This window comes from Oryzias melastigma, linkage group LG7 (genome assembly GCF_002922805.2).
Source record: "Oryzias melastigma strain HK-1 linkage group LG7, ASM292280v2, whole genome shotgun sequence".
NCBI classification, from domain to species: Eukaryota; Metazoa; Chordata; class Actinopteri; order Beloniformes; family Adrianichthyidae; genus Oryzias; species Oryzias melastigma.
In genome coordinates this window covers 9,659,308-9,673,924 of record NC_050518.1, presented here as the reverse complement: position 1 = coordinate 9,673,924, position 14,617 = coordinate 9,659,308, and the positions used below count along the sequence as shown (strand labels likewise).

General features: G+C 39.0%; 1 protein-coding gene across 1 annotated transcript in view; it reads right to left on the bottom strand.

Annotated features, from left to right (window-relative positions):
* LOC112159180 (leucine-rich repeat-containing G-protein coupled receptor 6) overlaps positions 1 to 3,322 on the bottom strand; it is a 35,336-nt gene extending 32,014 nt beyond the window's left edge. The window contains exon 1 of the mRNA XM_024293084.2: positions 2,509 to 3,322. Within this exon, the coding sequence (XP_024148852.1) occupies positions 2,509 to 2,726 (218 nt within the window). The 5' untranslated portion in view covers positions 2,727 to 3,322. The remainder of the gene's footprint in view (positions 1 to 2,508) is intronic.
* Positions 3,323 to 14,617: the final 11,295 nt, after the last annotated feature.

The window sequence follows — 14,617 nt, the reverse complement described above, 5'->3', positions numbered from 1 at the left end:
AAAAAAAAAAAAAAAAAAAAAACCCGCCTTGCAGTGTGGGTGGTCTTCACACACATACAAACGCACACATGCTCCCGCTCCCTTTGGTTTTCCTCTGTCTGGTAATGCTCTAGCTGTGGTTTCCTGGCCAAGGCCAAAACATTGTTAGAAGTTCACCGCACTCACCGCTACCAAAAGCATCACCTAAACGCTGCTCAACCCAAGTCCCACATCCATGCTCTATTCTACACACATCACAAGTGTGAGCTTCTGACACAGCTGTCCATCCACACAGTAATTTAGAGGATACCTTTTTTTGTTTGCTTTAAAATTATTTTAGTAAGCAACTGATTTAGATAAATCCATTTCCAGCATCACACATGGAAAGCACAGATCTATATTTCCTTCAACCGTACTTGTTCTTCTGTGGCTTCACACACATCCACTCATAGTCGTATAGACACAGCCTGAGGTGCTGTCTTTGCCTCCTAATCTGAAATCAAAGAGAAGTTTCCAAAGCGTCTCACATGACAGCTCATTTGAAGCCTTGCCCACGGAAACAATTATTGTCATAAATCTCTATCAGCACTGCTCCTGGTCACTCTTAGCACCTTTGGCTTGCAGTGGTTAAATTCCTTTGCAACCTGGAACCAAATTCAACCTCAGCATTGAAACTGAAACGTTCCCCACACTATTTTTTTGGTAGTTTTTGCATTATTAGCATTTAAATATGCCGTGACCTCTCAGTCATGAACGTCAGACCTCTTTGAGGAGCTCTCCTGTTGCTCGGTGGATAGTACTTTCACAGATTTGTGAGGATGTGGTTTGTAAAGTGGACTGTTCACGAGTAATTCTCTGTGACCATGGCAGCCTGCACAGCAGAGCACTATTTCTTTTCAGATCTTGATCAGCTTTAATGCTCCAAAACTGTGTTGTGGAGAGAAGGACATCATTGAGGACAAAGTTAAGGATTGGAATGTTTTGTTTGCAAGTGCAGAGAACACTTTTTTTGTACAATCCCTGTTTCCAAATTCTTGTCTATTGAACAAGTGAAATCTGTGTGTCGGTCTGTTTGTGTGGGCGTGTGCGGTTGGTCGCTGGGTTTATTTATCTAATTCTAAATCTGTCCTCAAACTCACTAATTGGTCAGTTCCACTGTTAGGTAACGAGGGGAAATGAACAATTAAGCCTGTGCTCGCCGGGAATGATGTGTGCTCGTGTGCAGAAATGTACATTTTTACAGAGGGAGTCATCAGGTCATCATAGTTTTTATTTCCGAGGAGAACTCAGATGCTCAGCACGCTCTCCTGTATAAGATTCAGCCTCGTTTGGGTGTGTGCTTGTGCTGATTGAGTTGTGCCCCTTTGTTAAGCCAAAAGCCAGATGCTCCCATAGGTAGTAGATTCCTGGACGGAGTTAGAGAACATATTTCATAACCATAAACAGTACACGTGTTTTAACTTTTCAAACACTGCAAACACATGAAACATGGGGAAATCTGGCTGTCGCAGGCTCCCCGAACACCAAAAGAGTCAGGGATCGTTCAAGAGGAGTTCTTTCATGCGTCACTAATAAAGCCGGTTGCTACATAAACTGTTGATCTTTCTGAAATCGAACCCTCTGACATAATACTTGCAGAACCCCTGGTGAGTGCTACTCCGTCACACCCTGTTTCCTGGATTTGACTTCCCTAACTTCAATGTCGGTTATCGTAGAATGTCAGTAATCTGTCCTCTGAGAGCTTACACAGTGATGCAATTTGAAAGGTCTGGCTTTGAGCCACAGGATGTAAGACACAGATCATAACCTTTTTCTAATTTTTCTCTTGACTGCTTCTTAATACAGCACAAGGTTTTTTCATTTGGTTCTTTTCTAATTTGACTTGCAGAAACACGTTAGCTGAATAAATCCCAGCAAAGCATTTTTGTCTTGGTGAAGTAAGAACCTTGGTCAAGTTTCCCAACAACCTCTAACGGATTTACAGGCAAAAACTAGTCCCGTGTAATTGAGTGTTTCGATTAACACTAGGTTCCCGGACAGAAATCTATACTCGACTGAAGCATGCAGTCACACACATCCCTACATGAATGCAAAAGCCATGTCGTACGCAAGTGCACTGGCGCTCTCAGTCTCCAGTTGGTGATGGAAACCTGACACTGAAAGTGGTCCAGTTATTCCACCACAGTGGCCAGCACATGCTCTCTCTCAATCTCTCACATACACATGTTCCCACTTGGCCCTATCCATTTTTATCTACATGTGGGCCATGCCAGTGATTTCTGGTCACACGTCTGACTAACTACGGCTGGCTGCTCTGCTCTCATGAGATGATAAAGGAGCGGCTACTGTTTCATTTTTCAGACATCATTTTTAATCAAAATAGCATGCAGTCATGACAAATGAGGAGCAGTGAGAAGGTTTGGAGATGGAGGATTTGTTATATGTCATAAAAGGGGGAAAAAAGACAGTCTTTAGATAAAGTGGGTCATGATCTAACTCATCAGAAAGTCCTGAACAGCTGTTACTCACAGGTATGTTGTGAAAGGGCTGAGGTTGCTTGGTACAGATGACAGTCCGATCTCCGAGCAGTCCACGGTGAGGAAGATGCCATCTTCTTCGCAATGGCAGTGAAATGGGCATGAAGGTGCCTCTGGTCCCTCTCCGTCCTGAATCTTTCCATACCCCCATACGGCGTTGGACCCCCAAAGTCTTCCAGCAGCACACAGAAGCAGAAGCCTGAGCAGCATGACTGTCTGTCCACCTGCGCCTCAAGATTTCCTGTCTGTCCTCTGAGATGTTTTACGAGGCAGCTTTGATGAATGCTGAACCTTCCCAAAGTTTTTCTCTTGTTTTACTACCTGCAGGTTATCCGCACCGTAAAACTATCCTGTCACAAGGTCCACCTCTTCATCTGTGCTCATCTGCATATCTTTCAGTCTCTAGTATATTCTCATGGGCTTCCACTTTGCTCCAACTTCTTCTTCTTCTTCAATCTTGCAATCTGGCCTTTTTTTATGCACTGCCTCTCTTTCACAGACCCATTCACAGCTTTCCCCCCTCTCTGTTTTTCTCTTTTCATATATCTCTTGCTCTCTCTGTCTCTCTCTCCTTACCTATTGCAGAAGGAGTGCATGAGTTGCGAATGAGGCACCCTCATTGGTCTGCAATTTAGGGATGGGCTGGAGCATCTCCGGAAAGTGGGAGGGGCCCACAATTCCCAAACTCTTCCCTCTCTTTTTTTCCCCTCATGCCCCCCCTCTCCCTGTTTTACTTGGTAAAGAAGTTTGAGGAAATTAGGTGAGCAATTAGTAAGAGGAATGGGGGGAAAAAGAAAAGGGAAAGGTGATGGTGATACAATACAGCAATGAGGAGAAAATATTGCTCCTTGAGGAGTCTTTTAACTTGAAATAGGAACAAGTGTTTAAAGCTGAATGAGGGAAGAATAAAGCGAGGCTGTGAGAAATGAAGATGAAGGCCACAGAGAGGTTTTCGGGGAGTGAAGGACGTGCAGAGGGTCAGAGTGTGGGACTGGGGACAGTTCAGAGGTGACTGAGAAAATAATATTCCGACGCCTCTGGACCCCTCCTCACAGAAGAATCAAATTCATCACCTTCTCAGGTTCCCTTAACAGGAATGTAGATAACACATGCAGAAACTTAAACTCATTGATGTTTATAGATAAAGCAGGCTTTGAGTGACTGGAGAAAAGTCGCTCACATGTCCACTTTAAACACACTCAAGTCTATATTGAGAAGATGAATGTGTAAAGAAGTCCATCAATATTTTCATGGTAAAATTACTAACAAGGTATATATATCTAGATATTAGATTTTTTTCCCTGCTTTTTTTCTTAAATAAATAAATAAACTTGATAGATAGTTGAAGTGAAGTTGGGACATATGAAGATAAATGAAAACTAAATGCAAAAAACTAAATTACTTTGAGTAATTAAGTTTGAGCATTTCTGTTTTAATGGATGGCAACAAGCTAGAAGCAATTAATATTTAGCACACATTATATCAAATTATGCACTGTATTATTTGAGAAAATGTCGAAAGTTAATTTTTTGAGAGTCTCACAGTGAAAAGGTGCGAGTAGAAGCTGGTGAAAGATTGAAACAGAGGATCAAAAAGTTGATATCAATACAACACACTAGGCTGTTAATAGATTAAATGTGGTTTATTATGTCCCAAACTATACTATAAACTTTATAGTAACAAAGATAAATAAAAAATAATAGACTAAGACAGTAATAGATAATGAGTTATTTAAAATAAAATAAATAAACATAAAAAAGTAGAAGATGTAGACATGACTATTAACCTTTCCTTCCCCTTCCATAATGTAACAGGTTAAGTATCTGCTGGTTGCATTTTGAAGTAATTAAGTAAGGGGTTCCAATTATTTATAAAATTGTTCTTTTGAACAGTTAAACAGGAATTTTATTTTTCCCAAAGCTCCTATAATACAGAGATAAAATATATACATATATGCGTATATGTGTGAGTAGTACATAGAAATTAGAGAGACGGAGACAGAGTGCTTGACAAGAAAACTCTGCTTTATTTGTTGCACAACAGCATCACATGTTGAGCACCTAAAAGTACAGCTTGTTGCACAACAGTCCTAAAATACATTCCATAGTTTTCATAAATCAGACAACCGGAAAAAAAAAAGAGACCTGGCATTTGAAACAGTTGTTCCATCTAGTATGTGTACCTTTTAGCTACTAAATCACAATTTTTTAATTGAATAAAATCATGTTTTATGCAGAATGTTTTTGTCTTCTTTAAGCTTGTAGAGTTGATATGTTTTTCTTTGATAGGTATGAATGAAGGAAATGTTGAGGCTCAGCAAATGAAGCGCTAATCTTCCATGCATTCAAGTGTACTCACATAAAGCCAAACACAAAGATGCAGCGTTTACATTTGTGACATACAGACTCGCTCAAAAGGCGCCATTCATGCTCACTAGGCCTAGAATGAACAACACAATGTGCCATTGAAAATATAAAGCTGTACAGATGAAAGTCTTTGCACCCTGTTTGAGGTTAGTGTACCCTCTGGCCTGTCTGTCTGCCTCTCCATCTTTCTTCTTCTATGTCTTTCTTTTTCCACAATCCTCTGTAGCCTGAATAGTTTCTCATTAATTAATTAACATTCCTGTGCCACTGTGTTTTCTGAGGGGCCTTTGTTGCAGCCCCACAAAAACTCTTTCAGAGCTGTTCACCACAATGTTTCTCTCTTGCTCCCTCTCTGTCAAACTCTCCCTTCTTCCTCTCTAGTCTCCTTTGTAGTTCAGTTTCTGTTATTGTTTAAGCTATTGTTGCTAAAAAATAGTATGAACCATTTCATTTAATTATTCATTTTTTTGTCAGTAACTCGTACAATTGCTGCAAAGTTCATGTGCGTGATTTTGTATTTTGCCACCAAATAAAAAAATATATTTTTTTCCCACTGAGCTCGCGATCTAAAGTATGTGGTTCATACACCTGCAAACTTCTATACAACCACTACCTCTTCCCTCCTGGCACTCGTTCTCACTCATCTCTTTAAATGCACTTTAAGTGTCCAGCCTCAGGGAAACACTAACAGGCACACAGTGTTCTCTTCAAATCTTGCGTGCCCACTCTCCTGCAAGTCCTTTTCCCTTTTGGTTTCTTGTGTTTGCTGTTTCGGGCTGCACGGTGGTGCAGTGGTTAGCACTCTCGCCTCACAGCGAGAGGACCCTGGTCCAACTCCCAACCTGGGCCTTTCTGTGTGGGGTTTTCATGTTCTCCCATGTCTGAAAAACATGCTTCATAGGTTTATTGGTAACTCTAAACTGTCTCTAGGTATACATGTGTGAGTGTGTGTGGAAGTGGTTGTGTCCCCTGCGACAGACTGGCAACCTGTCCAGGGTGTACTCCACCTTTGACCAACAGTAGCCAGGACAGGCTCTTGTATCCTCATGGCCCCTAATGGGATATAGTGAGTTATAAAGATTGATGGATGTTTGCACTTTTAGTCGTTGGCTAATTTGTAAAGAGACTGTTCATAACTACAGTCATCTCAAGCAGTTTGAATTTTGTAAGAAAACCTGCCTACCTACCCGCCCCTCTAAGTATGGGAAATGAGTCTAGTCATTTGAATTTGCCATTATATTCCTTTTTTTTTTTTTTTTGATGATGAACTAACGCGATCTCACTCCCAATTCATCATATATGGACATATGGCTCACTCTTTGATGTTTTGGGCGTCCCCAACTTGTGTTTTTTTGGCATGGAGGCTGCTTGGTACCGCGCCACAAATGATAATCAGGGGTCCCGAACACTTGGGACCTGGCCCGTACCAGTACCCTAACTCGATACCGATTCTGCATCCTTTACTACATCCCGAGGGCTGGGGACCCGGGATTTAATGGGAACAGCCAGCACATTGAAAAACAACGAGTTGGGGACACCCAAAACATCAAAAAGTGAAGCGAAGTGGGTCCAAACTATATGGTCATATATGTCAACTTGGGAGAGAGAATTTGTAGGATGAACATATGATGCAGTCTTGCACTCTAAGTTAAAGGATCCAGAACCAGTGCCAGTAGCAGTTCACCTGAAATTTTACCAGTTTACATTTCTGAAAGTAATATTTTCTCGCAAATTTTTTACAGCCAGAATTATATTTGATAAATGCAATGTAGGAACATTGTATTCCTGTTTTTTCCCAGAAAACACATTTTCATCACTTTTCTCATTCTTTTCAATAAAAAAAAAAGAATTATAATATAACTTGGGTGAGAAAAGAGTTGGAAAATGTAAAATACTCTTTGTCGACTTCATGTCACTGGGAACTACGACTGAAGCGAACAAATGGTACCGTCTGGATGAGTCCCTATGGACCCTTAACAGTTAGACTGGTGTTTCTGTCAGAACAAAAAGATTACTCCAACTTTAATAGCACCAGTAAATGTACTTAAAAAGTACAGGTTCTACTTTGGACATTAACAAGCAGCCCTCTTTAGGACTGACAGACTGCTGGGAAAACAGATGGGCTGTCAGTCTAAGTGTAATAGATCTTCTAGAAATGACTGAAATAAGTGTTGGGAGACAGGTCAATGAATGTTTCAAGTTTCAAAGTAAAGAGTCTGTTAAAATAATTGCATAAAGGGAGTTCTGTTCAGTTTATTTAATTTTGACATGATATAAAAACAAACTCACTACTAAATTGAATCAACTAGTTGACAGGTTCAAGTTCCATAAACAGCGAGGGTACTACACTGTGTTGTTTATAAGATGGGATTTTGAGGATGGACTCAGTGAAGACTGGGTCAGATACTACTACTTCATCAATACTAAATGTAAAATACTAACTGTGACTACTTTTGATTAAATAGTAGAACAGTTATAAACAATTTGCATGAAAAAATCCAGCTCTATGTTGTGACTGAGATTATATCAGACCTTCTTACTCAAGTCCTTTCTGCATTTTATTAATTAATTTATTTTAACTTTCTAGTAACCAAAACAAAATATATATGAATTGTTTATCCAGTTTCCATGTCAATGAATGAGTCATGTCATACCAAAGTAAAGAGTAATGGTCTTAACCATTTAATTCCCATCACAATGATTATCCAATCTCTGATAGGAGTTAGATGGTTTGCTTCTACAAAGCAAACCGTGAAATTGTCTTTTTATTTTCCAGTTAGGTAGAGTTTTATTACATCCAAACAAATTTTTGCATATTCCAATATAAATGTCCTCTTTCACATCGTTTTAAACAGTCTTCACTTTGAGGATTGGTTTCTCTTGAGTCAGATTTACTTTTTCAGTTGTGATTAGTTTTTGTAATGAAGCACCAGTTCACAACCAAGGTTGTCTCAGCACTAAAAACATACCAAAAACATCAACATCAAGTTTATTATTTACAACTCTCATGGTAAAATGCAGTTTGTATTATTCAAAAAATACCAAACCCACACGTGTACCACGGACCACCACAGGTTGCTTAATATGAAAAAAAAGCATATTAAGCATTTTTTCCTCTCAGTTTTTTTTAGATTTGGTTTCCAGAAATGTAAATGTAATCAGAACTACATGTTTTTATATTTTTGTTTATGTTCAAATTTCAAAAATGCGTGAGTGTATATTTATGCTTTGAAGTACTTTATATGTGTTCTCTCAAGTATATATTTAAAAGCATTTCAAAAAAGTAATATTAGGGTTTTATCTTCTTTTTTTTCCTGTTGTTTTTTTTTACTTTTTACTGATCTGAAAAATGATTCAAACCATGACCCTAAGACCGTGACACGATCCTAACCATGAGTTGTTACACCCCTATCTGTGTTTACTAACCCTGACGTTAGTGACCAACATATTACATCATTGACTTTCAGAGTAATCCACATAATGAGCAAGCCAAAGGTTAAAGTGGGGGAGAAAGTTTTCTCAAAATATACAATTTAAGAAGAAACCTCCTGCAAAACCAGATTCCAGTGATCTGATGTGGATAAGGATAGAGGTGGACAAACATGAAAAAGACAAGAATATCTATTGTAAGTCAAAAACATTGACACGTAACTGTAGCAATGAGATCATAATATACAGGTGAATAAACACAAAATCACTATAATTTAGGAATTTCTTAACTTTGGCTTGTACAGGAAACCAGAAAAACAAGAACTCCCACCCTTGCAAACCAGCTGCTTAGAGTCTATGCAAGTACTGCTATTCTGGTCAAACATGCATTAAGTTCTCATCTGAGTTTGTCATCAGTGTAGATTACAGGTGATTGATAAACAGTACATAAAGTAAAATCATTGGTCAAATAGCACCCACCATTTCTGTGAACAAAAAAATTAACATCTGCCACCATTCACAGCTGTAAGAACATCTAACATTTCTTGTTTTTAGGTGACTTAAAAGCTGTCTCAATACCATGCCTAAACAGGTGTTATCAGTCGTCTAAAATATAGCCAATAATGTCAAGTCAAATTTAGCTGAAGACGCCTGAACGGAAGCACCAGCTTTGAAAGAAGTGAAAGGCCTAAACATACACTAAACAAGCACACACCTAGTTGCACGTGTGCAAACATTTGTAAAAGCATTGATACCCTCGCATTATAACTCAATATCACTCTTTCTCACACTCACTTTCCCGCTCAAACATGCAATCAAACGAACCGCTTCAGATCAAAGCCAGTGCGCCCTCCACACTCCCGCTCCATCCTCCCCCTCTTCGTTGTGCTCCCTGAGCTGTAAACACTATCCAAGCAACCTCAGCCTTGAAGACACAAAGACAAGTAGCTACCTGACACCTGACACTAACTTGAGAGCACTCACCGTGGTCTACTTTGGGGTAAAACACACAAATCCAAATGCACACAAGGCTACCTGAGCTCTTTTGCGCCAAGAAGACTCCATTCAAGGAGAGAACAGAGAAAGTCATCAAGCAGCACCCCCCATCACAACCCAAACCCCATAATTCCTCGTAAAGAAAATAACTGTCCTTTTCTGCAAGTGAAGAAAAAAAACTACCTGTTTGTACATTTCTATAACTGTGTGCACTCGCTCTGCCTTTGTCTGATTGTGTGTACCTGGGCTTTTAGAGGCAATTGAAGGCTAGTTCAGGTACACTCAGCGGAAGCAAGGGAGACGCCGCAGATAGCCCATGGCGGCAACCTAGGTGTGTACTCTGGCTTTTCATGTGAAACCACCTGAAAGCTAACAAAAGGTCCCTCTCCTTCCCCTCACCCCCCTTTCTGCATCTCACGGCACAAAGAAATGAATAAAAGGAAAGAGCCGCAAAAGAAAGTGGAATGAGGTCAGGGAGCAAAAGGGCCAGCAAAGAAGAGGGGATGTATGCATGCACGTAAACAACTCACATTTCTACATATTTAAAAGGTCAGAGAAGTTAAACACAGCATTTTGGAAATGGTAATAAAGTTAAAGGAAACTAGGTTATCTATGTTATTGCTCACTGTTTGAGTGCAATTAAGAAAGTTTGATTAAAGGACAGTTGGATATCGCCTTAGTAAAAGTGAAATCAGGGCTTGTTTCCTGGGTTTCGTGCAGGTCTTTAGGCAAAACCCTTCATGCTAATGCCTTGTAGCCTTGGGAGGCCCTGAGTCTGGGTTTCCCTGTACCAGTCCCCAGCCCGGATAAAATACAGGGTTGTGTCAGGAAAGGCATTCGGTGTGAAACTCTCTGCAAAGCCAAAAGTATGAATAAGTGAAAGCTGATTCATCGTGGTGATGAGATGTGCCCAGATGTGATTAACAGATTTTGCTCGGCCTTAACTCTCTAGATTTTCTTGAAAACTACTGGAGACTGGGACTCATTGAAAGGATACTCATTCATCTTCTAAACCTCCTTCATTCCTCTTCGGATTGCTGGAGCCTATCCCTGCCACTGTTGGGTGAAGAAAGGATACATCCTGGAAGGGTTTCCAGTCCATTGCAGGCTTGAAATGGATATTCTCAAATTAAATATTTTGAGTATAGCAGTAAAGAGTTCTCTCTCACACTCTGGCTGATAATCTTCCAAAGATCCAGTGAGAGTTGTGATCGTGGAAGACAAAGCTAATAATTTGCTGAGTTTCAGGGCTTGTCAATGTGCTGAGTCGTCCATCACTCATTGTGGATGTAAAACAAGACAGATATAGTTCTTACTTCTTGACGTTGAGTCATGGCATCTGGGCTTAAATCCTTCTTTGGTCTCTTGGGGAAACCCGTTGTGCAGCGGTAGGGCGGTTCAATTCCCATCTTGTCCGTCCATGCGTCAAACTGAATCCCGCATTGGAAGGTTGGCCCCAGTGTTTGACAGCAGAGCCAACATCAGTGTGTAAATGGGCAAATAGGTGAATGGGTCTGTGACTGTAAAGCGCTATACAAGTATGCACCATTTCTTTCTTGAAACATTTTAACACTCTTCTAAATGGCTTCATCAGTTAAATTTAGGTTAAAGTAGGTCATTCTGAAAATGTATGATGAAATATTAACTTCCACTGCATCAAATACAGTTGTCTAAAAGATTTTTTTAACTGCAATTAAGTATATCTCTAAAAGAGAAATTGTTACATTTACCAGTTCTTCCTTGTGCAAAATACTACTTTACTTAGACATTTCTATACCAGTGTAATAGCAAAAAAAGAACATAAGAGGAAGGCCTTCCTTCACTGGAGAAGTTAGTAACCAGGCATTATGCACACATGCTTAAACAAGAGAGCTAACTTCTTTTCATCTCTGAAATAACGAGGTGCACGCATCTGTTTAGGTGCAAAATGTTTACATTTATTAAAAAAGTTTGTGCCTTTTATTTTCATCGCTTTTGGAGCCACATAACTGCTGCACAATAACTTAAATATCACTTTGAATGTGTGCTTAAGCTACTGATGCCGGCTGATAGGCTTAATTTGAAGTAGTCTTGATCTCAAGAGCACAAATAGCTGCAAAAGCACCAAATACAAACACTCTCCGTCACATCAAACAATCTCTGAGGATGCAGTCTAAACTGCACCAAGCTCCTCTGTGTTTTGTTCCTCTCTTTGCGTTTTTCCTCTGCAGTGACAGAGTGATAAATGAGGGTTAATATCATGAAATAAGCACGGTAAAGCAGACAGGTCTGCACACGCACACTTACCAATGAAAGGGATGCTCCATTCTGTTTGATGCTATTCTGAGCGACGCCACTGGCACTCCAACCAGAGCTGTGATTTTGAGTGAGTTTGTCAGTGTGTGGGTGTGTGTGTGCTAGTGTGTGACTGTTACACCTGCTAATTCTCTTTATAAACAGATTGACCTTGAAAAGCACAAGAGTCATCTATACCGAGAACTGCCTGATCCATTCTGGTGAACAAGTCTATTTCTGGAGCACAGTGTTTGTGATTTTCTGCACATGACAATGGCGGACTTTTGTTGTCGTCACACACAGTGGTGCATGATAGTTGTGGCATTGTTGAGAGATATAGAGGTGGAAGGTTGAACCTTGACTGAAAGTGTTGTAGTGTTGCCACAAAGTTTTACTCATATACATTTGTTACAACAGAACACTCAGCAAATAAAAATTTTACCACAGCGTCAGAGAATTCCAGTCATTTGGGAAGCAAAAAGCAGTTGGAAAATTACAGCTATTAAACTGAATATACCCATCTAGACAGAAACTTGTAATCGCTCAAAGTATGGTGCAAGTATCTCATTCAGTCGCGCAATTATGCTGTGTGAGGAGCTGGCCCTGAAGGCTGTGATGGTGCATAAACTGATGAAATTGTGCCATCTTCTGCCAACAGTAAGAAGAGCAACAACAGATGCAGGTTTCTCAGGTTATACAGTAAAAAGCTTGATACTCACGAGAAAGCAAGAAAGCACATTTTGTGATTAAGATCTAAAGAATTAGCCATAATTATTATTCAATCACCACACTGCTGTTACATATTATACTTAAACACTGAAAGAAAAAAAATAACAGTTATTCTTTGACTGCTGGCAAAATAATATAAATTATTTTTCTTTAAGGCAATATTTAGACAGTTTATTTCAGTATTTTAGAGATAAAGAAAGAGAACACTGCAGCATAAATTGAAATTATCGGATTTGCTTCACCTTGAATATAAATATTTAAAGTTTCTTTTTTTTTATCTACTCAATGTGCACATTGAGTCATAGCTCTAGAGCGCCCTCTACTTGGGACACCTGGCATAACAAGAAATGCATGTGTGCTACTATGTGTGCAAGTTAGATAAAAAGGGTTCATTTATCAGTTGTATCTACTTTTGCTTAAAATGTTTTGTAAAGTATTCTTTATTTTAAAACTATAAAAGCTGCTACTAAGAGCTGCAAATCTCCTTTTGCACCCACTACCATCACTGGTTGCAGTGAATAGTTAGAAGAGAGTATGTTATCATACAAAAAGGGCAAAAAAATTAATATGAAGAATCTATTTAGTAGTAACATGAGAATTTTCACATTTAATAAAAATTCTAATAAAAAACAATGTTTTTGTTGTATCCAATGCACAAGCTACATGTAGCCTTAATTTAAAAAAATGCTCAAATGATTAAAAAAAAGTATAACATTAAATAAATATCCTTACTTTCATAGAAACTGCTTTTTTAATTTAATATTTGCAGCCTAAAAATGCACTTTTAGGCTTAATAGCCAGTAATACTTGGATTAAAGTATGCAGTAAAAGTATGCAGTAAAAATAAATCCGTCATAAGCGAATATGAACAAATTTTGGGAAAAAAAATTGACAGGAATTTTGAGAAAAAGTCTCCACGAATCATGAAAAATATGAAACATGAATATCAAGTGAATAGATGATAAAGTGAAGTGCAATATTTGAATGTTCACTATTTCGAGGGGAATTTGGAGGTGAATCAGGAGTCAAGATAGTGCAAAGAAATGTCGATCACAAATATAGACCAATGGTGCAATCTAAAATAAAACCACTGTCATCTTTCAGAATGGGATTGTAAAATAATTTCCTCTATATCCTACATTCAAAATGAGAAGGGGAAAAAGTTTATATGTAATATAATTATGAGTCATAGTTCATGCAAGGAAGACCAGTCCAAAATTGCAACACTCAAATGAGCAACATTTGAAGCCTTTCACATCTAGAATGGTCAGTTAATGAATAAGAGTCAGTACCAACCATCAGTCTTTTATACCTCACAAACTTCACAAAGTATTTGATCCTCTTTTGTTGGTGCAATTATGACAAAATACAAGGACATGACCATCAATCCACCTAAAGGTTTGACCAGATCTGACCTGGTGGGGTTTCCATGGTCATGAGAACAGTGAGAAATCGGCCTAAAACACGGCAGGAGTCAGTTGATGATCTCAAAGCAGCTGGAACCACAGTCACCAAGAAAACCATTGGTAACACTTTACGCTGCTATATTGTGGTTCTCGTTAAGTACCCCTGCTTAATAAGAAACCTGACGTTTTCCAATGAACACCTTCATGATTTTAGAGAGTGACTAGTAGAAGGTCAGATGAGACTCAAATTTAAGTATTAGGCATCAACTCAACCTGTTGTGCTTAAAGGAACAGAAGTGCTGCCTATGACCTAAACATCCCCACTGTCAAGGATGGAGGTAGAAACATGTTTTAGGATGTTTTTTCTGCACCTTGTTGATTGGAGGATGGATGGAGCCATGTACCATCAAATCCTGAGTAAGGACCATTCCCTTCCCCAAAAGTGGTGAAGTGGAGGGATTTTTGCTTTTTCAGTTCAGCTTTTTCACAAATGTGTTTACTTAAACATTCTGAAATATCATATTAGGTAGGTTTGGACATTGAGGAGCCAGTGCATTCATTTGTATATGTGTCATGTGTATTTAATCTAATTGTACTGTTTTTGTTTTTTTGTTTTTTTTTTACTCTGAGATGTTCCTTTGCTAGGGGTTTATCCTCCTACTCCAGGTCAAATAAAATAATGACTAAAAACATACAGCCAAGGAATGGCTGATGAGGAAGCATGGCCAACCCACTTTACAGACCTCAATCCTATTGAAAACCTACAGAAAAAGCTGAAGCTCAGAGTTACCAAGAACCAGCCTCATAATCTTAGTGATTTAGAAGTTTTTTACAAAGAAGAGTGGACACAAATTCCTCCTGATATGTGCAAAAACCTGCTCAATAACTACTAGAACTGCAC